The 23,691-nt window shown below is 38.3% G+C and overlaps 1 protein-coding gene across 4 annotated transcripts in view; it reads right to left on the bottom strand.

Moving 5' to 3' along the window:
• Positions 1–243: 243 nt before the first annotated feature.
• The window catches only part of NEK4 (NIMA related kinase 4), a 36,156-nt gene continuing 12,708 nt past the window's right edge, over positions 244–23,691 (bottom strand). For 2 of the 4 annotated variants that reach the window (XM_069095487.1, XM_069095490.1), the window contains exons 7-16: positions 23,113–23,508; positions 19,251–19,304; positions 17,575–17,688; positions 14,820–14,969; positions 14,090–14,156; positions 13,239–13,357; positions 8,661–8,749; positions 4,551–4,756; positions 1,722–1,855; positions 244–1,088 (exon numbers count right to left, since the gene is read on the bottom strand). In XM_069095487.1, the coding sequence (XP_068951588.1) occupies positions 996–1,088; positions 1,722–1,855; positions 4,551–4,756; positions 8,661–8,749; positions 13,239–13,357; positions 14,090–14,156; positions 14,820–14,969; positions 17,575–17,688; positions 19,251–19,304; positions 23,113–23,508 (1,422 nt within the window). In that variant the 3' untranslated portion in view covers positions 244–995. The remainder of the gene's footprint in view (positions 1,089–1,721; positions 1,856–4,550; positions 4,757–8,660; positions 8,750–13,238; positions 13,358–14,089; positions 14,157–14,819; positions 14,970–17,574; positions 17,689–19,250; positions 19,305–23,112; positions 23,509–23,691) is intronic. The other 2 variants (XM_069095488.1, XM_069095491.1) reach the window with 2 other exon arrangements.

Genomic DNA, 23,691 nt, shown 5'->3' with positions numbered 1-23,691 from the left:
ATGACTACAAGGTGTCAGAAACAGGATTTGAATGCAAGTCTTCCAATCCAAGTCCTGTGCATTTTCTACTACACTGAAAATTTACTTAACAAAATCTATTTTACAAAATGCTATTTATTTACTTTATGGTAATTTTACCTGTTATAAAAAACAATTACTAAAATATACAAAGGAGACCTTTAAAACATGGAGGGATAATAAATGTCATGATACAAAAAAAAAGCAACCAAATAGAATAAGAAGTGACTGCAAGAAAGCTGAATTCTTTATTTCAAGAGACATAAAATGCCTCAAATTCAGCTCAAAAGCACCTGGATTTTACTTACAAATTATTTCATTCCAAAAGGAATTAGTACTCAGGTATGTTTTGGCTGATGAAAAAATGAATTAAAGCCAGTATATAAATATACTGAATAAATAAGCCAAAAGCACAACTTAAATAGGTTCAGTTCTACAAATATCTCGTTCAAATTAAATGCAGTTAATTGTTAAACTGTTAAGTGTATAAAAATTTATGTACAGCTCTATTCAAATCTATAAAGATCATGCACTGACTTCAAATTATCAGCTACCATTGTAGTGTTTACTGTTACCACCACCAGGCATATTATATAAAGCCATTGTTTAGGCAGTTTGTTACACTGCTAGAGTCACCTAGAAAACCCCTGTCCTTACAATGATAGCATTGCTCTGGATACACAATGGTTAGAGACTGCTTAACCAAACAAGTTTCATGTAAAACATGAAATACTTTCCTCACAATGTAGTACCTATTTATTCATTAAAAAAAAAAAAAACCTTCCTTAACCAATCTACAAAGCACTCGTATCCATTTTTATACTCCTGCAAAACAAAAAATACCAAAAAACCAGGCATAGCCAAATTCATAGGCCACCAATCAGATATGTTTGGTTGAGGTAATTCTTTCAGGGAAAAAAAAACAAACTGCCTTTAAAAACAGGTCTTCGGTTCTGACAAAAGATTCGGACAAGTGCTCAAAAATTCACATTTTCTTCAAAAAATTTCAGCAGTCGAGCTTTCGTGCTATAATTTACATATTTTTCGCCCAAATGCTCCTGCAAACGCACCTATGTGAAACAAAGAAAAATCATTATGAAAAATGTGCATACCAGATGACATTATTACAAGTATAAACCAAAGTACTACCAATTTTGACTGTCAAATTTGGGGGTGGATCGGTAGTAAAAGCTAGTGTTACAGCTTTAAGACATATAGAGAAGCAGTGTAGCACAGTAGACAGCAAGCTGGCTTCAAAGTCGACAAGAACTAGGGTCAAGTCTTACTTCTGACATATACTGACTATGTCATCCAGGCACAATGCTTCACCTCAGGGCTCTAGGTAACTTCATAAGACTAAATTCCAAAGAAGGTGCCAACATATACATTGATAAGAGGGAGGTTTTCCTCACCTAGGGATTCCCTATTCTAATGAAATCACTGGTATAGTCCCTAGTTGTATGTGAGTCTGTGTACTGAAAAATAACATTATGGGCTTCCCTTGAGTTTGTCATATGTCATACTTGGGGGGAGGGGAAGCCTAAGTCTATATTCAGACCAATTCAGTCTTGAGTGTCTACTACATGCAAGGTACTGTGCTCTGCAAGGGGAAATAAAAATTAGTTCTGGGAGTGACTGCACTAAAAATTTATGCACTAAAACTTATCTTTAAGCAGATCATCCAGAACTATCTATATACTTACCTCTCTCTTCAGTTCATCATCTTCTTCCATGAGATCATATACTTTCTCTAAAAGCTTCACTCCCAACCCCTGAATTACATCAGCTCTCAAGACTTCAATCATTCTTCTGATCTTTTCAGAACCAGACACAACAGCTAAAAAATAATAAGACACAGGCAATAATAACCTTAATATGCACACTCCAAGGGGTGGCCAGGCAGCTCAGCAAGTAAGAGCACCAGCCCCGGTGTCGGGATGACCTAGGGATCAAATCCGGGCTCAGATACTTAGCACCCAGCCAGAAACACCTGGCCGTGTAACCTTGAGCAAGTTACTTAACCCCAATTGCTTTAAAAAAAATAACCTAATATGCACACTCCATAACAAGAAGAATGTAATATATTTATCTTAAATTCCATAAAAAATACTTTCAGCTTTAATGAATTATTACAGTCTACTTAATGAGTACAATTTCTAGAGATCTATACTTGAGCTCTGTTTACACTGGAAATTGGTACACAAGTGGTTTTAAGCCTTATTGAATAAATGGAAAATTAAGTACTAGCACACTCCATCTGAGCACTGGAGATACAAACAGTGCCTGCTTGTGAGGGGCTCACATTTCAGTAAGGGTAGACAATATATACAGAAGGTTTCATCTGTAAGAAAGATGGAAATGACTCAAATAAGACAGTAGCCCTTTTTATGTGTCCAGAGGTAATTACCAACCTCTAGTCACCAAATCCAAAGGAGATGAGCTTCACTTTAAGAAAAATTATATATATTCAATTAAAAATCAAATCAGGGAGGTGAGTTTATATTACAAAGAAGCCTCAATCAATCAATAAGCATCTAGTAAGGGCTGTGTGAGGCACTGTATAAATGCTTTGGAAACAAAGGCAAAAACACAGTCCCTAATTATGGGGTGCTTGGGTAAAATCAATTTGTAATGCCAATTTGTAACATCAGTAATGATAGGGTACTTGGGATCTATATTTTTGTAACATCAATTTGTAATAACACTGTAACATCAGTCTGTAAAATCATACCCTGCCTCCCCTCCCCCCGCAGTCTCAGAGCATTAACTCTGCCCCTTTCCCCCCACCCCCCAGCTTCAGAGCAATAACTCTGCCGAGCAACAACTATCTCAGCTTGGAACAATAACAAATTATTCCTATGAATCCTTCACAAAAGTATCTATAAACATTCCAGCTTAGGCAACTATTATCTCCCCCTTGTATAGTGTCCCGCTGCCCCCATGAATCCTTCAGGACCCTATCTCTGGGTTAACTCCTTAAGAGCCTTGGTTCCCAGACATCAATCTTGTCAAACATGACACTGATGGGTGGACTGGGCACTTCTCCATCAGCCCTTGACCGCTAGCCAACTTAGTGATGTTTCAAGCCTAAAACCACACCTCTAGGTAGTCCCCCCTTGGACTTTTTTCCCAGTGACTCATGGGCAATACCCCTGTGCAGTTACATTAAAATTGCATGTTCCTTTAAACATTGTCCCCACCTTAACTCCTTCCTAATACCACCCTTAATCACCTAGTTAGCATAATTGGCACGGGTTCTACTATGGATGATTCTATATAAATCTCAATTCTACCCCTTTGTGGTTGCAGGTCCTCTAAAGGACTTTTGCCCACTGTACAGCCTAAGGATCCTTGCCTGCTGTAAAGTATACAATAAACTTTTACAACTCTGACTCCAATTTGGCTTGAGCCTACTGAATTCTTTCAAGACTGAATCGAAGGCTTTCTGGTCTTAGATAAGATCAGAGTTCCTGCTGAACCTATTATGAGCCATCCCTCATCACTACCTTCAAGGAGCTCACATTCTAATGGGTGAGACAACCTGCAAAAAGCTATATATAGAGAAGACATATAATCCCAGTGGGGGTAGGGAGTCAGAAAAGGCTTCTTGCAAAAGATGGGATATAAGTTGAATCTTGAAGGAAGCCAGGAGGTGGAGGTGAAGAGGGAGAGCATTCCAGATATGGAGGACAGCCAGTGAAAAGGGTTGGAGTTGGGAGATGGAGTGTTGTGTGTCAAGATGACACAGCAAGAAGGCCAATATTGCTAGACTGTAGAGTATGTGCATTGGACTAAGGTGTAAGAAGACCAGAAAAGTAGGATGAAGCCAGGCTGTGAAGGCTCTAAAAGCCAGAGAATTATATTTGATCCTGAAGTAATGGGGAGCATGTGTGTGTGCGCATGTGTGCGCACATGCATGTGTGCACATGTGCATGAGAGAGAATGTCAGAGAGATGGACATAGTTAGATCTTCACATTAGGAAGATCATTTTGGTGGATGAAAGGAGGATGGACTGAAGTCAGGAGAAACTGAAGGCAAGATCAACAAGCTATTGCAATAATCTAGCCATGAAGTGATAAGACTCTGTGTCAGGTGGTTGCCATGAGTAGAAAGAAGGGGAGGTATATGAGATTTGTCAGTAGACTTTTATGTGGAGTAAGTATGAGAGGGTACTCAATGGTGACTCTGTTTTGTGAGCCTGGGTAACTAGAAGATGGTGATGCCCTCAACAGTAAGATGAAAGTTATGAAGAAGGGAGGCTTTGGGGGAAAGGTAAGTTCTGACAGGTTCACCACAGGTTCCTTTAAATAGCAAGCTCTCCTAATACATCTTAAATAGCATATTATTTACAAAAACCCAACTTTTCAGACCTGCTGCATAAGGAATGGAATCAATGATACATCTTCACTCAAACAACTGTAATTTCATCTGTAAAAGGTAACATCAAATGTGCAAACTACTATTAAACTACTTTGGCTTTCTCCAATAAAGAGATACTTTCTGGTTTGCTTCAAAAGTAACAGTCACAGACCTGGAGAAAGTTCTTTAAGCCTAAGTTCCTCTGAATCCTCTTCAACCTTCCCATGCAGAATTAGTGTATCTCTGTATTTTCGATGAAGTCTAAACTCTGACATAGGAAGAAGTATTGGAAGATTCTCACAATTCTCTTTAGAGTCCATTTTTAGTGTCTGAGTCATCAGCTGTACCAAATCATTCATTTCATTTGTATGGCCTTTCCTGAAAAAGAATGCATTTATAATTAGGTTGGTCTTAGGAATTTTCATTAAAAAATAGAATATACTCATGTTTACTTTTGTTTGCTTTAATTAGACTTTAATAATTTTGGGGGGATTTTTAATATATCACCATAGTTTCCATAAAGATGCCTCTCCCAGAGAGAGTCATCCCATATAACAAATAACATTTTTTAAGACAAAAATGGGGGGAAACCCAGAATAACTGGTCAGTACACAGAGTTTGAAAAATATGTGCATTGTACAGCTTGTACAGTATTCTGCAAAAGGATGAGAAGGAAGTGTCTTCTCATATCTGAGTCATACTGTGAAACATTTACTTTTGATTTTTTTTGTGGTTCTTTCCATTTACATTATTGTATTTATTATGTATACTGCTTTATTGGTTCTGTTAACTCTGCTTTGCATCAGTTCATACAGATCTTTCCATGCTTCTGTGTATTCATCACATACATCATTTCCTATAGCACAGTAATATTCCATTATATTCACATAACAATTTGCTTAGCTATGCCTTAAATACTCCCACCCCACCCCCCAATTCTTTATCACAAGAAGTATTGTTATTAATATTTTGGTGTAATGATCTCCTTAGGATATAAGCCCAGTAGTGGAATCTCTGGATCAAAGCATATAGATATTTTAGCCACTTTATTTGCATAATTAGAGTGCTTTCCAAAATGGTTTCTTTGATGAATTGCTGTAGTCTATTTTTATTTAAAATTTTGGAATCAATATTCATTAATGATATTGGTTTCTATAGTTCTTTTATGCTTTATCCTTCCCTGGTTTAGATTTTAGGACTATATTTGCCTCATAAAAGGAATCTGATTTTCTTTCTAGAAATATTTTAAATGCTTCTTTTTGTTGAAGTTTTTAAATTCTGCCAATTATTTCTGCTATACACAAAGAATTATGAAAGCAGAAAATAAATATGCTTTTACAATTCTTATTTCTCTTTTAACCTATTCAGAAACATAATGTTGTGGTTCCACACTCCCTTAGGAATCCACAGGATCTTCTTTCCCTCAACTGTTGAATCATTTTCCTTTGTTTTATAATATTTATTCATGGATACCTGGGCTCTCTTAGCTATTCTCATTGTATTCTTCCTCCTGGGATCTTTAGTAATTCCAGACTTTTTTCCTTATATCACCCTATCACTAATTTTATGACTCCTTCTTTGATGGTGATTTCCCTATGGGCTGGCTCCCCCTCCCCCCCTCCCCCATGCAATCTCAGATTCTTTCTATGCTGGGCAATTCATATTTCACAGGCTTCAGTCTCCACACCCAGTGACTTCTGGGGGGCAAAAGAGCTGGACTCAAGTGTATACTGGGCTCTTTTCCCTCAGGCTTAGTGGAGTGCTTCATAGCCACACATCTGTCCTGCCCCAGCTCCTGTTCTTCAGTTCTCTGGCTGAGCACTGCTATAATATGAAGTGCAGCTGAGCTACCTTTCCATCCCACGTAGGCTTCTGCCTTTTGATTCTCTGCCACTGGGAAGAAGTAGGATAAAGGCAGAATAAAGTTTCATTGCAAGCCCATGAGTGGTCCATGCAGCCCTGTATAAGGAGTGCTGAGTGAACAAGTTAGGAGTCATGGATTACTCTTCCGTATTAGCTCACTGAACTGTTACCTCCCCAGGGTTTTTGGTTTCTCAGACTATATAAAGACATTAAGTTGTTTTATCTCCTGCACATAATTCCTATATTAGAGAGCTCTGAAAGGTCATGAGGATCAGAACAGATGTCTAACCCTCCACCTTGTTGGTTATGTGACCCCAGAACACTCATGTTTTATTTTCAAGTCAGAATTAATTTGAGACTAGGACGACTAGCTTTTCAAGCAGAATCTTTAAAATCTTTGCTTATCCAGGCTGCTTTCTTTATGGTCTTTCCCAGTTTGCTTGGTGAAATGGAACTTTGGGTCTCTGGTCAATGGTATGTGTATGTATCTGTGTACACCCATATTTAAAGACTTACTAGTACTAAATGCTACAGGGAAACATATAAAGGAGTAAAAGAAACCTTACAGAGTTTTTATCACTCAACATGGCCCTATATGGATTCATGGGAACCTATCTTGTACTTATTAAATAATGGATATAAATCCCCTCACTTCACATTGCCAACTCTTTCTTTCCTGGAGTCATTTTCCTAAGCTAGATATTAGGCCAATTCTTATCTTTTATCCAGTGGATTAGAGGTTTAATACACCTATTAGTGTCTCAGTTCTTTTAAAATCTGTGTTTTTTCAATTGTAGGTCCAGTTATGGGGGCTTCTGTCCCTTTTATACACTCTATTCTCACTGGACCGACTCTGGGACGTCCAGCCTGTAAAGAACTTGCTATCTGGGCAGCTAGGTGGCACAGTGAATAGAGCACCAGCCCTGGAATCAGGAGGACCTAAGTTCAAATCTGGCCTCAGACACAAAACAAAAAACTAGTCATGTGACTTTGTGCAAGTCACTTAACCCCAATTGCCCTCCATAAAGCAAAAAAAAAAAAAAAAGAAAGAACTTGCTATTGCTTCCCTCATCCAAGTCTCTTTGGATTATGAAATTGAAACATTAAGCTAAAGATATATGGTGGAGATAGAGCCATATGAGTAGGATAATTTAGGTGCAATTATCTGAAGGCAGGGAAGAAACCAATGACCTTTCACAGTCCTATGATTACCATTTCCAATTTAATACCTGCTTTTAATTTTATATTTATCATAGTCATAGATTTTTTTTCTCCATCTATACTCAAGTAAAAAACTAGCAGCTTAAAAGTTATATAATCAAAATGACCAAGTGTGGTCCCACAGAAGAAATGAGAAAATGCAGCTTTCTCCTTTTAGTAAAGAAGTGGATGGCAAGGGGTAAGAACAATGGATAGAGAATGTTGTATAAGCTATGTACTGCCTGTTTTTGCTGAATTTTTAAAATCTTTGTTCCAACAGAAAGCTCCCTGATGGGGGAGTGTGGTGGGTGGTAGGAGGGTCATATTCAGGAATGAATATGATATAAAAGCAAAAAGCATCATTAAAATGTACTTTAGGGGTGGCTAGGTGGCTCAGTGAATAGAACACCAGCCCTGGAGTCAGGAGGACCTGAGTTCAAATCCGGCCTCAGACACTTGATCACACTTACTAGCCATGTGACTTTGGGCAAGTCATTTAACCCAATTGCCCTCCAAAAAGCAAAATAAATAAATAAACAAATATGTAATCAGGCAAAACACATTTCGAAAAAAAAAAAAAAAAGAAAAGCTGCCCTGCTAGCAAGTTAGTACAAAATTACACTAAATTTACTTCTGCAGTATTGTAGAAAAAAGAGCTTTCTCCTACCGTGTTTCCCCGATAATAAGACACTGTCTTATTTTTTTTTGGACAGAAAAACACCAAAGGGCTTATTTTCAGGGGAGGGCTTATTTTAATGAACATTGACAGCAATTTTAATAAACAGGTAAATGTGAACAAAAAAATGTACCAGCAAGCAAATCACTGGGGAAAAACAGGATGATGCGCTCACTGCTGCAGCTCTGATTGGATGCGTCTCAGAGCGCGGTGTGCGTTTCACTGGGGGGGGGGACGGTGCATACAGAGGGTACCGTAGTGTAGCGTGTAGCGGAGGGGATCACCTTCACTACAGTAGCAATCTCAATAGGGCTTATTTTCGGGGGAGGGCTTATTTTAGAGGAATCTTACACAGTAATGGGGAGGGCTTATTTTCGGGATAGGTCTTATTATCAGGGAAGCACGGTATGTGAATAAAAGTACAGAAAAATCAGGTGCATTCACTAGTATGTATAATTAAGATAGAATACAATTTTAAAAACACAGACTTGCACTGGCATATTTAGATTAACCTATAAAGGAAAGTTAAAAAAAGATACCTACCCTTCCTTGGAATCTCCATCTGACTTATCAGTTGAACTTGTAGAAGAACTTAACTCATCCTCAGAGAGACAACAAACTAATTTCTTTTCCTATTGGCAAAACAAAATTCTCAGTAATTACATATAAATGCAATTATATGAAACAGTATCAAGTTAAAGCAACATATATTTAGATAGCTACAATTTAATTCCTCTGACATAATTCATTATTTCTATTACCGTGTTTCCCCGATAATAAGACCTATCCTGAAAATAAGCCCTCCCCTTACTGTGTAAGATTCCTCTAAAATAAGCCCTCCCCCGAAAATAAGCCCTATTGAGATTGCTACTGTAGTGAAGGTGATCCCCTGCGCTACACGCTACATTACGGTACCCTCTGTATGCACCATCACCCCCAGTGAAACGCACGCCGCGCTCCGAGCTGCATCCAATCAGAACTGCAGCAGTGAGCGCTGTCATCCTGTTCTTCCCCAGTGATTTGCTTATTGAATAAAGGTACATTTTTTTTGTTCACATTTACCCTGTTTATTAAAATTGCTGTCAATGTTCATTAAAATAAGCCCTCCCCTGAAAATAAGCCCTCTGGTGTTTTTCTGTCCAAAAAAAATAATAAGACAGTGTCTTATTATCAGGGAAACACGGTAGTAATACCACTATTCCTCTAGACTCCCATGTTTGAAATCTTGGTGTTATATTTGACTCTTCCCTCCCTCACCTTTTATATCCAATTAGTTATGAGGTTCTCACAGTTTTACCTAGGCAATCTCTCTTACATGCATCTCTTACTTTATTTCCACTGCCATCATCTAGGCACAGACCTTCAGCAGTAACACTCACCTGGACAATAAGATCTGCTTAATTTCAGGATTTCCCGTCTCTACTCCTTCCAAACCATCCTTCATACTACTTTCCAGCTAATCTTGATGTATAGATCTGGTCATATAAAAAAATCTGCAGTGGCTCCCTATTATCTAATAAGTAAAGCTCAAACTCCTTAGTCTGAAATTCAAAGCCCTCTACAACCTGACAGCATTCTACCCTTCTAGCCTAATACTGGTCCCCCCTCGAAATACTCTAGATTATAGCCCAATTCAGTGACTTGCTCTTACAAATAGCCTGCATTCTTCTTCCTCCATGCTTCTGCTCATGCTATTTCCTATGCCTAGAATTCCTACTCATCTATTTTTTCCCCTACTTACCTTTTAAAGCCTAAAACTCACAGGGCAACTCCTATGAAACCTTCCTTATTTCCTTGGATTTCATATAACATTCTACTTTGTTGCACCATTTTAAGGGAATTATATAATACTATATATTACAGTTATTTGCATTTGCATCTTATTCCCCTAGACTTTAAGTTTCATGAAGACAAGAACCATGTTTTAACTAATCTCAGTAGCTTCGTCAGACCCTAGGATAGTGCTCTATAAACAAATGAACACTTAATACATATTTGTTGAAGAAGATAAAAATTACTCTGTAAACCGAAATTCTTTACTAGACTGAAAACTAAAGCCCCTCTCACTGAGATCAAAAGTGAAGCCTGAAGGGCAACAAACTGAGATCCCACAGTGCCTCAGGGAAAAGTCAGTCCTAAAGAGAAGTGTTCTTTTCACACAAGGAAGAACAATTCTATACAGTGCTCAGATCCTTCAGTGTGACTAGGACTAACAACATGTGCCCTTGCTTATTAGACTAACCATCAAATTCTATCCAAGTAATGATGGTTAAATGATTGATCATAATGCAAGAATATCTGATAAGTAGGCTCAGAAGGAAGACTAAATTGTATTAAGTGCATTCAAACCTGTAATTTAAACTAATTAGCGCTTAGGTCAGTCTGAATTAGTGAACTATCTTAAATTTTTTTTTTTTGCTTTTTGGAGGGCAATTGGGGTTAAGTGACTTGACCAAGGTCACACGGCTAGGAGGGTGTGTGTGTGTGTGTGTGTGTGTGTTAAGTGTCTGAGGCCAAATCAAACCCAGGTCCTCCTGACTCCAGGGCCGGTGCTCTATTCACTGCACCACCTAGCTGCCCCCTTAACAATTTTTAAAAATGAAACTTTATTATTCTTAAATATAAGTAAATCTTGTTCTTCACTCTAATGTGTACTATCAGAGATTAGAATGACAAAAAACTGCTCTTTCTCCTGTGTGTTGTTATTCAGTTAGAAGTTTATCATGTCAGGAAATCTGTAATTACCATCTTCTCCCACTAGATAACACTCATGCCTCACAAGTAAGGAAAAAGAATGTCCAAGCTCTATTAGAAACATAACAGAAAGAAGAATGTGTAAGAGATTGGTAGAGAAATAAGAAAATAAGGGATTTTTTTTTTGCCAGTTAGATGAGCATATTGGTAAAGAGAGGGAGAGGGAGAGGGAGAGAGAGAGAGAGAGTGTGTGTGTGTGTGTGTGTGTGTGTGTGTGTGTGTGTTCCAAGAACCAAGCTAACAAAGTTACTACCTTGTAGGGACTACTTATTTTAGTGATAAGTTACCAGCATATGACTTAGTTGTGTGTGAACAGATCCTAAAATTTTTTCCCTTACTTCCAATATCATCACCTTCAATAAATGAAAATTTTATTAAGTGCCTACTATGTGTGGGGATACAGAGACAAAAATGAAACAGTACCTGCCCTCAGGTAGTTTATATTCAACTGGAGAAGACAGCATGTGCACACATAAATATATGCACAATCCAGGGTTCAGTTAGGACCCAGGGCTGGCCTGGTGATTTCACTGGCAGATGTAACTCCATAATGCAGGGTATCAACTTCTCTGCCACTCGGTGTTTAAAGGGTGGCGGAGAGCAGCCAGAGCCATCCACCAGCATGAAGCTGAGACAAGATTCTGGCCTGGCTCTTCTGGCTCTAAGGTTAGTTCTCTGGGCATTTGGCCACATGGCCTCTGACTTACATGGCACCCCCACTATTCAGGTTTATCCAGTAAAATGAATGACCAGAAGCTCAGGATTATAATGATATAAAGTAGATATAAGGTGACTGGGGGCCATAGGGAAGGCACTAGCAGTCAGGGAGGGGAATATTTCATATATCAGCTGGTACTTGAGGCATAAAGGAAGTAAAGTATCCTAAGGTCCCTAGGTGAGAAGGAGAAGGCAGATATCAGGCAGAGGGTCAGCAAATCCAAAGGCAGAAGGAATGTTATACACAACAAAAAGCGAGAAGGTCAAGTCTGCCTGGACCACAGAGTGTGTAGAGAATGTATATGTAATATGATTAGGAAGGTAAGTCAGAACCACATTTTAAAGGGTTTAAATACCAAACAGGAGTTTCTATTTGAGCCCAGAGGCAACAGCAATAAATTGGAGTTTACAGAGTAGGGGAGTGACATGGCCAAACCTGTACTTGAAAATACTGGGCACCTGTGCAGAGGATGGATTGGAGAGAGGAGGGAAGTGAAGCTTTGAGACCCATCAGGGAACTCTGCCACAAGTGAGGTAAGAAGTGATAGAAGACTGAACCATGATAGTGGCCATATGAAAGAAGGACATAGGTGTGAGAGATGTTGGAAGGTAGAAATGTAAGACTTGGCAATTGGTGTGATATGTGGGGTGAGAGTGAGGAGTCAACAGTGATAAGGTCATAAACCTGGATAATGGTGTCCTCAACAAAGATAGAGAATTGTGGAAGGGGGCACATTTTGAAGAGAAACATAATGAGTTCAACACTGGATATGCTGATTTTGAGATCTCCATAAGATATCTGGTTAAAAATAAGCAAAAGACAGTTGGTGACATCAGAGCAGTGAGAAGAGAGAATATGGCTGGATATTTAGGTCTGGGGTCATTTGCATAAGGATGACAATTGAATCAATGGGATCTGAAGAGGTCTCTGCTGAGAAAGCAGAGAGAGAGAGAGATAAGGGAGTCTGGGGAACACCTCAAGTTACGGGGCTTAACATGGCTGATGATCCAGCAAAGGAGACTCAGGAGTGGTCAGACAGGAGAAGGAGAGAACCCAAAAAGAAGGGTGTCTCCAGGAGGACATGTGATCAGTAATCTGTAGAGTGATCAAGAAAGATGGGGACTGAGAAAAAGCAATCTGATTTGGCAATTCAGGGGTCAGAAACCAGACTGCAAGTAGCTGAGAATGCAACACAGGGAAAGGGAAGGTAACATGAGTAGATGGCTTCTTCTAGAAGAAGAGAGCTATAACAGCTTAAAGTGTTGGTACAGTCTAATAAGTTTTTGGTTTTGTTTTTTTTAAGGACAGGGGAGACACAGATATGTTTGTAGACAGCTGGAAATGAGCCAATAGATAGGAAGAGACTGAAGATTTGAAAAAGAGGCAATTGTGGGGGCAGTCAGTAGGGGAGGATAGGAAAGGATGAGAACAAAGTTTGGCCCTGACAAGAAAGGTTACTTCTTCATCAGAGACTGAAGTAAAGAGGAGAAGACCTCCCATTATTATTTAAGAAACTCTTTATAGATAGGGCAAAAGCAAACTTTATCCTGGTCTCCTCTAATTAAATGGAATTCTCATTAGTGAGGTTTTACTGTTTTAAAAAATGAATTTAAACATTTCCATGTTAAGGAATGTGACTTGTAGCTTACCTGAGAGGTATCCACATCTGAAGATAACTGATGAGCAATTATGTGCTCATCTTCTATGTGCAATTTCACTCCTTCTCCTGCATCCAGGGAACCTCTTCTCACTGAAGGACCTGAAAAAGCTATCAAAGTCCATTTGGCTTAAAACTAGGGACAACAGTCAAGCAGAATGAGAAGCAGCTAAGAGAAAGAGCACTGGCCTTGGACTTGAAGAATCACAGACATAGAGCTTAGAAGCCGTCTAGCACAACCCCTTCATTTTACAGAGGAGGAAACTGAGACATAGAGGAGTAGAGAAGGCTCAGATCTGAGTATCTGGCATGACATTAGCCATTTGGTTATGGGTAAAGCAGCTAACTTCTGAGTCTTGGTTTTCTTATTTGTAAAATGGGGATATTTATACTACTCATCTCAAGAATTGTGTTGCACTCTGTAATGTACAACATAATATCTGTTTAAACATCTTGCCCATTTTCTTAATAATTCCTAGCTATGGACCACCATCCCTCCCCAATAGCCTTAACTCTACATTCATGGTCTTGAACACAATGGGTTGAACCTAGACAAGTTAAGACAAAGTTTAAAAGTGCAAATACAATAAAATTCACTTGAAAAACTAATATTATGTGTACTTAGGTGGACTACATTTTCCCAAAACCAAAACAGGTAAGGACTGTGTTAAGACTATCTAAATTATGCTGTACTACCAAAATCCTAAACTGCATCTTGAAAGTTCTTATACCTCATCGAGTACAATTACTTTTCTTCATATCTTCACTTAGAAAAAAATTTAAATAGATGTACTCCCTCCCCCATCCTTTGCCCCAGGATTAAGGGAGGGGAAAAGATCTTACCAGTGGGAAATATCTCTTCCTGTGATCGCTTTAGTCTCCTCCTTTCTCTGGCAGACAAAGGTCGATCCTTTTAAGGAATGAGAGTTAACAGTTACTCCACCACTAACACATGAAAATGTTTTGCACCAGCCTTCAAGAGGCACTTTGAAACCAGCCTCTTTCAATGTCAAAGCTACTGCAGCTAGACACAAATACTTAGGAGGTCTGCACAAGAATAGTTTTCAAGGTGTTAAAAAAAAACAAACACCTACCTAAACTTCCTTAATTTCAAATTTTTATATTGGAAGTAGCAGGGGACCTGAACCAAGGTAACTGCTAGCCTGCTAAAACTAAGCAATCCCAGAGGCCCCCATTCTATAATTTGCCAAAGTTCTTTCTCATTATGGAATTGAGATACCTTTCCGTCTTTCAATAAACTATTCTGCAAACCAGGGCTAGGAGAATATAGTACATTTTCCCATAGCAGTTTAAGGTTTACAAAATGCTTTTCCTGAAAATATTGTGAGGTAGGTATGGTATTATTAAAATCATTCTATAGCTGAAGAAACTGAGGATTTCGTGACTTACTTAGGGTCACACAACTATTAAGAGGGATTTGAATCAAAGTATTTTGCCTCTCAATCTAGTGTTCCTTCCACTATAGTATGCTGTCCTCAGCTTCACAATTTACCGATTCTACATCAAAAAGCATTACAAAGGATAAGTCAATTTTTAAAAAATTCCTGCAAACCTTGGAGGACGTGACCTCACTGCTTCTTGAACTGTCCACAGACACCATCACTTCTGTGCTATGTTTATCAGCAACCCTATGTGTCATCTTCTCAACTACTTTACTAGCAATGGGAGGAGAAGGCAAAGGTCTAGGAGGTACTTCCTGGAACTTAAAAAGAAGAAAATATCAGATAAGTTCAGTCTCATATTCGTCCCTTTCCATTTTTCACTTCACATTATAATCCCCTAAGACCGTTTTCCAAAAGCTTGCTTTAAAAAGCTATAAATGTTTGTATTTTTTACAAAAATAATCCAGCCAATATTAGCCATTCTCTAAGAAGCCTAGAAGGAAGAATACTAGAGGAAACTCCTTCAAGAAGTCATCCATCTCCATTTAAGGAGAAACTTAATTATTGATACCTCACTAAAGAGAATTGCACATTTAGCCATGCTGGCCTATTCCCCTGCACACCCACAATGATCTTTTCATCTTCTCCCAAAAGGAAACATTTCCCCTACTATGTCTAACTGGTTCATATTTTAAAACTAATTTTAGCGTGCCATCTTTTCCAAACATTTCCTGCTCTTCTGCTGATAGCCTTTACATATCTTATGGACAACTGTTAATTTAACTGAATCTAAAACAACTTGCCCAAAGCCTATCATAGGTGAGACAAGTTTCTTACTTCAAGAATGTGTGATTTTATCAGTGGAGGTGCTACATCCTCTGATTCAGATCACAATCCCTTTTTATCCTAGTAGATGATCTTCAAAGAGTTGCTATGACCCCTAGCAGTACCACATTTCAAACTATATTACAGAGAGACAATCATGAAAACAATCTAGTACTGGCTAAGAAATACAGTGGTGGATCAGTGGAATGGATTAGGTACACAATACATAGGAATAAATGACCAGAGTAATCTAGTGTTTGATAAACCCAAAGAGCCAAGTTTTGGGGTTAAGAACTCAACATTTAACAAAAATTGGTGGGAAAACCGTAGAACAGTTTGGTGGAAACTTGGCAGAGAATATCTCACACCATACACCAAGATAAGGTCAAAATGGGTAGATGATTTAGACATAAAAGGTGATATCATAAGTAAAGTTGGGGAACATGGAAAAATGAACCTGTCAGGTCTATGGATAAAGACCATACAAGACATAGTGAGCTCATGGGAAGTAAAATGTATTTTGATTAAATGAAATGAAAAAGGTATTGCACAAACAAAATCAATGTAGCCAAAATCAGAAAAGCAGGAAATGGAAAAAATTCCCACAGCAAGTTTCTTTGATAAAGGTCCCATTTCTCAAGTATATAGGGAACCAAGCCAGATTTATAAAAATAAGAGCCATTCCCCAACTGACAAATGGTCAAAGGTTATGAACAGCCAACTTTCAGAAGAAGAAATCAAAGCTACCAATAATCATAAGGAAAAAAATGCTCTAACTTACTACTGATTATAGAAATGCAAATTAAAACAACTCTGAGGGACTACCTCATACCTATTCAAATGAAAGAAAAGAAAAGGACAAATACTTGGAGGGGTTGTGGAAAAATACGGACACTAATGCACTGCTGGTTGAGCATTATGGAGAAAAATTTACAACTATGCTCAAAAGCCTATAAAACTGGTGCATACCCTTTGTTTGACTCAAAAACACTACTACTAAGGTGTGTATCCCAAAGAGAGAAAAGAAAAGGAAAAAGGATCTATTTGTACAAAAATATTTATAACATTTTTGTAGTGGCAAAAATTGGAAATTAAGGGGATGCTTATCAATTGGAAGACCGCTAAATGTGGTATATCATTGTGATAGAATGCTATTGAGCCATAAGAAATGACCGGCAAGGGGCGGCTAGGTGGTACAGTGAATAGAGCACCGGCCCTGGAGTCAGGAGGACCTGAGTTCAAATCCGGCCTCAGACACTTAACACAAAAACTAGCTGTGTGACCTTGGGCAAGTCACTTAACCCCAATTGCCCTTCAAAAAGCAAAAGAAAAAAAGAAATGACCAGCAGGATGGTTTCAGAAGAACCTGAGAAGACTTTTATGCGAAGTGCACAGAACCAAAAGAACAGTGTACAAAGTAGCAGCAATAGTGTGAAAGACTTATCTACTCTAATCAACACAATTATCCAAGACAATTCCAAAAGATGTATGTTAAAAAATGCTACCTATCTCCAGAGAGAGAAGCGATGAACTCTGAGTGCAGATTGCAGCATATTTTTTTCACTTTTTAAAATTTTTCTTGGTTTGGTGTACTTTCTTTTGCAACACAGCTAATATGAAAATGTTTTGCATAACTTCATATATATAATCAATACCATATTGCTTTCCTTCTCAGTGGGATAGGAAGGAGAGAGAGAATTTTAAATTCAACATTTTTAAAAAATGTATATTAAAAATATTTTAATGTAATTGGGAAATATTTAACAAGACAAAATGCACACACACACACGTGTGTGTGTGTGAGAATATATTTTAAAGAGTTGCCATGAACAAAAAATTTATCCTTCTGAGGCCACCATGGCGATGAGCATCTAGAGACCAGGTTGGTCCTCAGGTGGATAAACCCCCAGTCCATCACCAGGACTGTATGTGAAATATTTTTAGCTTGGAGAAACTATCAGAACTTCTTCTCTGCTGAAAATTCAAAGCTTCCTTCACACCACAATGAAGCAGAGCAGTATGCAATTTTTGTGTAGTTGTGAAAATTTTCCTGTTAAATATACAAGACAAATAAATTATCCCAAAGAAGTTTCTGCCTACCTGTCCATTATCTCTATTTTGTTCAACTCGTTCCCTTCTTTTCTGCCTTCGTTGCCGTGAATGGAAAGGCTCAGACACAGAACTATGAGGCTGTAAGTATGGGTTTATTCTATCCTAAAAATGAAAAAAAAATTCTTGTGTACATGGAATGAAGTGGGATTTTAGTCTTCTAAATGGCTAAGCCTTCTTAGTTCACATCCAAAAAAGTGTTCCTGGGCCTTAGAAAGAACAAATTTCCCTTGGCACATGCAGAAATTCTGAAAATAAATGTATACTTTGGACTACAATTAAAACAATATCAGTCTACACCATCCCAATTCAGAATTCTTTGTTTCTCTTTGCCCAATTACAAGAACAGATTATTCTGGACTATTTGTTCCCTGAATGCTACTTTCCATCCATCTCCCACCTCTGTGAATCTGCACAGGACCATCTTGGGAATGCACTTCATCTTCACTTCAACACCAGAGAATCTGTATGTTTCTTCAAGGTTTAGTTAAGGTATCTTTGATACTCTCAGCGGTTAGTGCCTGCTCTTTCATGCTCCCTCTGTACTACACTCTGTCTCTCTCCCTTTAAATTTCCCTCACTGTGAGTAAGCATGGAAATTTTATTTCTGTCTTAGTATCCTCAGCACTTGGCACAGTTCCACCTACTGAATAAACATTTGTTGAACTTAAACTGAACTCTTTGGACTAAGCATTTTCTACAACTTTTTAATGGAAAAAGTAATTGTAAATGTGTGGTTCAGCAAAATATCACTTGTTTCTTTTAAACTAAGAATTTAGCTCCTGATAAAAACCGATGATTTGGATGCAAATATATAACCTACTTTCAAAAATTTAATTTCGTTAAGTACATAAAAAAGCCTTCTTTCAGTATTTCCATGGAACAACTTTCAGGTGTAAAAATCTCCAGATGCTGAGGATTAAATTTAGACAGTTATACAAAGAATCATTGTGTATCTTATCCACTAAAAAATGGATAAGAAAATGCATTTCCCTCCCTTCTTCGCAGAATGGGGAGCTATGAATGTGAACTGTATTTACTCTCAGACTTGAATGAGAAATTGCTTCATTTTGCTGAACTAATTTTTTCCTTTTTTTGGTGTGTGTTGCAAGGAAAGATTCACTGGGTAAGATATGAGGGAAGATGTATTCAGAAATTAAGGTAATATGAAAGCAAAATATATCTCTAAAATTACAAATGAAAAAAATGTTTAGTTGAAAGATAACAAATTAAAATAAAATAGTCTTATATCAAATTTATTGTTTACAATGTCTGTGTTTTCTAATAACTAACGCTATGGGACATTGATAGTTTGATAAAAAAAATTTTTTTAAAGTAAATAATTCAATGGTAACACAAGGTAAGGCTCAGCTATTAAGTAAAGATAGCATTTAACCAGCAATTTCACATCTACTAGCAACCAACAAACCATGAGACTACAGAAAAAATATCTTCTATTCTTTGTCTCTTTTGTCACTACATTCAATATTAGGCAGAGAATAGTCACAAAAGATGAAAAGCTTGAGTGATTTTTACAAAACTTATACACTGCTTCATCAGAAATTAAATGAGATAAGTCAGCTGATCAAATTCTAAAAAGACCAAAAAAACATAATTTATCAGTTGGAACAAGTAAGATATGTTCACTAGAAGGTTTAGAGACTTACCAGGACAACAGGAACAAATGATGCTAAAAGTTTTTCGGTGGAGTCCAAACTATCCTGAAACAAGAAAGTTTTGCATTTTCATGAACAAACAAAACCCATAGAGATAATAATCAACTTAAAACTCATAACAAAAGTAGTTCTCGGTAAACAGGACCTCAACGTGGCTCCCACTTCCACATCCTCCAATTCATGTAAAAAAGTGACTCTAAACAAACTTTGAAGCTACAGAACCCACAAAATGACAGAGAGAAGGTAACTTCCTGCTGAAGACAGCCCAGCAGGCCAGCAGGAAGGGGCCAGCGTAGTGCCCTGGGAGCCAAGCCCAGCCCCGCTTGAGCCTGAGGTTTTAGGCTCAGGGCAGTCACAACCAGCCTCCGGCTGGAGGGACTTCAGGTCACCAGCAGCTGTGGCGGTTTCTAGAATTATCAATCCATAGGTACTATGGACAAAGTGAGAGGTCAGTGCAGACTTTGGGAACTGGGAGTTCAGGAGTTCATGGCCTTTACCCCTGGAGGGACAAGCAGCTGAGGTGCCCCGGCCATGCAGCTGCCCCCACGGGGCTACTTCAGAGCTCCTGGACTGCAGATTGTAGGGGGACCAAGTGACCAGTCTGAGGGGTAATCACTCTTGCTTTAAACTGCTTGGATCTGGATTGCTGTCTAGGGTGGAGTGACCAGTTTGCCAGAGCATGGGGAGGCTTCAGAGAGGGCACCCAACTAACAGCTCCAGCAAATGAGAAAACCCCAGAAATTTCGGACAAAGCTCCCCTCTCTGGTAGCAGAGTTCTACTGTGGCAAAAAGCTCAAAAGTCAAGTAATTGAGTGGCAATATGAGCAAGTAAAAGAAGCAAAGCAATCCAACATTAGACTCCTATTTTGGGGACAAAAAGGATCAAAACATGGAACAGGAGGAAGACAGTGAAGTCAGAACTCCTGCACCAAAAGCTTCCAAAAAAATATGAGCTGGTTATAGGCCATAGAGGAGCTTAAGAAGGATTTTGAAAACCAAGTAAGAGGAGTAGAGGAAAAATTGGTAAGAGAAATGAGAATGATGCAAGAAAATTATAAAATGCGAGTCAACAATCTGATTGAAGAAAATAATACCTTAAAAAATAGACTAACTCAAATGGCAAAAGAGGAGTAGAATGCCTTAAAAAGCCAAATTTGCCAGATGGAAAAAGAATTTCAAAAGCTCACTGAAGAGAATCATTCCTTCAGAATTAGAATGGAGCAAATGGAAGCTAATGACTTTATGAAAAATCAAGATACTATTAAACAGATCCAAACAAATGAAAAAATAGAAGGCAATGTGAAATATCTCATTGGAAAACCACTGACCTGGAAAATAGATCCAGGAGATATAATTTAAAAATTATTGGACTACCTGAAAGCCAGGATCCAAAAAAGAACCTAGAAATCACCCTTCAAGAAATTCTCAAGGAAAATTGCCCTGATGTTTTAGAACCAGAGGGCAAAACAGAGGTTGAAAGAATCCATTGATCACCTCCTGAAAAAGATCCCACAAAGAAAACTCCTAGGAATATTATAGCCAGGTTCCAGAGTTCCCATATCAAGGAGAAAATATTACATGCAGCCAAGAAGAAAAAATTTGGATATTGTGGAAACACAATCAGGATAACACAGGATCTGGCAGCTTCTACACTGAGGGATCGAAGGGCTTGTAATATGATATTCCGGAGGGCAAAGGAGTTAGGATTAAAACCAAGAATCACCTACCCAGCAAAACTGAGTATCATGTTTCAGGGGGAAATATAGTCATCCAATGAAATAGAAGACTTTCAAGCATTCTTGATGAAAAAACCAGAGTTGAATAGAAAATATGACATTCAGATACAAGAAGCAAGAGAAGCATGAGAAGGTAAACAAATCATGAGGAACTTATCAAAGTTGTTCCTACATGGAAAAACGATAATTGTAATTTATGAAACTTTTCTCAGTATGAGAATAGCTGAAGGGAATAGAAATGTGTGTGTATATATATATATGTGTGTGTGTGTGTGTGTGTGTGTGTGTGTCTATATAGGAAAGTATATGAGCATATGAATACATATGTGAATGTGTGTATATGTGTTTACAGATATACATAGACAGAGGGCACAGGACCAATTTAATAGGAAGGGATGATACTTAAAAGGTGAAATTAAGAGGTGAGAGAGGAATATAATGAGAGGAGATGAGGAGAGACAGAATGGGGTAAATTATCTCATATAGAAGAGGCACGGAAAACTATTACAATGGAGGGGAAGAACAGGAAGGCAAAAGGGAATGAGTCAACCTTATTCTCAATGAATTTTGGCTTAGAGAGGGAATGACATACACACTAAATAAGGTATCTCACCCTACAGGAGAGTAGGAGGTAAGGGGATGAGAGGGAGGATGATGGAAGGGAAGACAGACTGGGGCGGGGAGGGAAGTTGGAAGCACCCACTTTTGAAAAGGGACAGGAACCTATATTGAATTGCCTATCTTCTGAGGAAGGGTGGGTGATGAGGGAGAAAGGGAAAGAATCTGGAATTCAAAGTTTTAAAATCAAATGTTTAAAAAAAATATTATATATATATATATATTATATATATAATTATTATTATTTTACATGTAACTGGGAAATAAGATGTACAGGCACTGGGGCATAGAGATCCACTGTGCCCTACTGGAAAGTTGGAGTGGGGATGGGGGAAGATATGGGAGAGAGCAGATTGGGGGAGGCGATATTCAGTGGGATTGCTGTTTTAGGGTGGCGGGTAGGGGAAAAATGGGGAGAAAATTTGTAACTCAAAATCTTTGTGGAAATGAATGATGTAAACTAAAAAATAAAAAAGAGAGAAACATCAAAAAAAAAACCCAAACCAAAAGTAGTTCTCAAAACTTATGTGAATATAATGTGACAGTCAAATAAGGAATAAGAATTATCATTTTAGTCCTATATGTCACTTTATCTTCAAAGTCTTTGGACATCAATTTTAAAAATCTTTTCCTCTCTATTATTACACTTTACCTTTCCAAGCCTTAATCTTCTGATAACTTCTTTTTCTTAATTAAATAATATAATCAATCTATTATTCACTATACATCTTCTCTAGAAGTTGATCAAAACTTGCCCAAATGGTGGTGAAAATGCACTGAGGACCAAGGAAAAATATATGTTAAAAAGTCAGAACTAGACAGTGAGGGATTGTGCAGGAGGGAGGGAGGAAAAGATGATGGAAAGGAGGTAAGAAAGATGGGAGAGAGGGAGGGAGGATGGACATCTAAGCAGTTGTGGAGTTTCTCCTGCTTCACTACCATCAGTGGTAGAGAATAGGATAGAGATAGCTAAGAGTCTTTCAGTCCAAATCCCTTGTTTTAGTTTTTATATAAAATGATATATGGAATAGCTGATTTTCCTTTAACTTCTTTTTAAAACAGACCTAAGGGGCGGCCAGGTGGCTCAGAGAGGAAGAGCACCAGCTCCAGTGTTGGGATGACCTGGAGATCGAATCCCGGGCTCAGACACTCAGCACCACACCCAGAAATAACTGGCCGTGTAACCTTGAGCAAGTTACTTAACCCCGATTGCTTTTAAAAGAAAAATGTTAAAACAGACCTATATGGGGCGGCTAGGTGGTGAAGTGAATAGAGCACCAGCCCTGGAGTCAGGAGGACCTGAGTTCAAATCCATCCTCAGACACTTAACACAAAAACTAGCCATGTGACCTTGGGCAAGTCACTTAACTTTTTAACAATTGCCCTCCAAAAAGCAAAACAAAAAAACCCAGACCTGCATAAGATAACTTGTATTAGATTCAATTAGTATTTCCTATGGTATTCTGAAACTGAGAGCTGACACTAGCCAAAAGGCTCACCTGGTCCACTGGCTTGAGGTCCTGGTGTAGGGGCTGAAGAAGTTTCATCGTGTCATTCTCTTCATCAGTGATCTCACCAGAAATCTGAGAGGGAGCTAAATCTTCAGGTTCTGCGTTAAGTTGCTGCTCCTCTCCCTTCACTGGGGCCACATTGAATGTAGCTTCTGGCTCATCGGAAACATCGGAGTGTTTCAGTTTGTCATCTTGCAGTGAATTGTCGCTCTTTGAGTTGCTCCTTTCAGAGGCAGGGAAGATGTTAATGTCCACCTTGCTGATTGTTGCTAAAGAGTCTCCAGGGCTGTGCATGTCATTCTTGTTGGGACTGCTTTTAGGATATGCTGCTTCTGAGTGGCAAGCATCCATGGGTTTATCCTGTGACAAACATTTTCCTTCAACCTGCAAACATGCTTTAAGAATTACTATAGTACTAATATCTTAAGTGTTTTAACAATCCACATTAATTAAAGTGTTCTAAGTAAACTTCATTATCATGTTATCTTTTGAGTGTGGTTTTAGAATTCATTTTTTTACAAGACATTCTTTAGTACATTTTAGTACATTCTTTGTACAAATATTTCA

This window comes from Petaurus breviceps, unplaced genomic scaffold (assembly GCF_028583685.1).
Source record: "Petaurus breviceps papuanus isolate PSGF00001 unplaced genomic scaffold, PetGlider_PUasm1.0 227, whole genome shotgun sequence".
Classification (NCBI taxonomy): Eukaryota; Metazoa; Chordata; class Mammalia; order Diprotodontia; family Petauridae; genus Petaurus; species Petaurus breviceps.
This window is presented reverse-complemented; position numbering and strand designations above follow the sequence as displayed.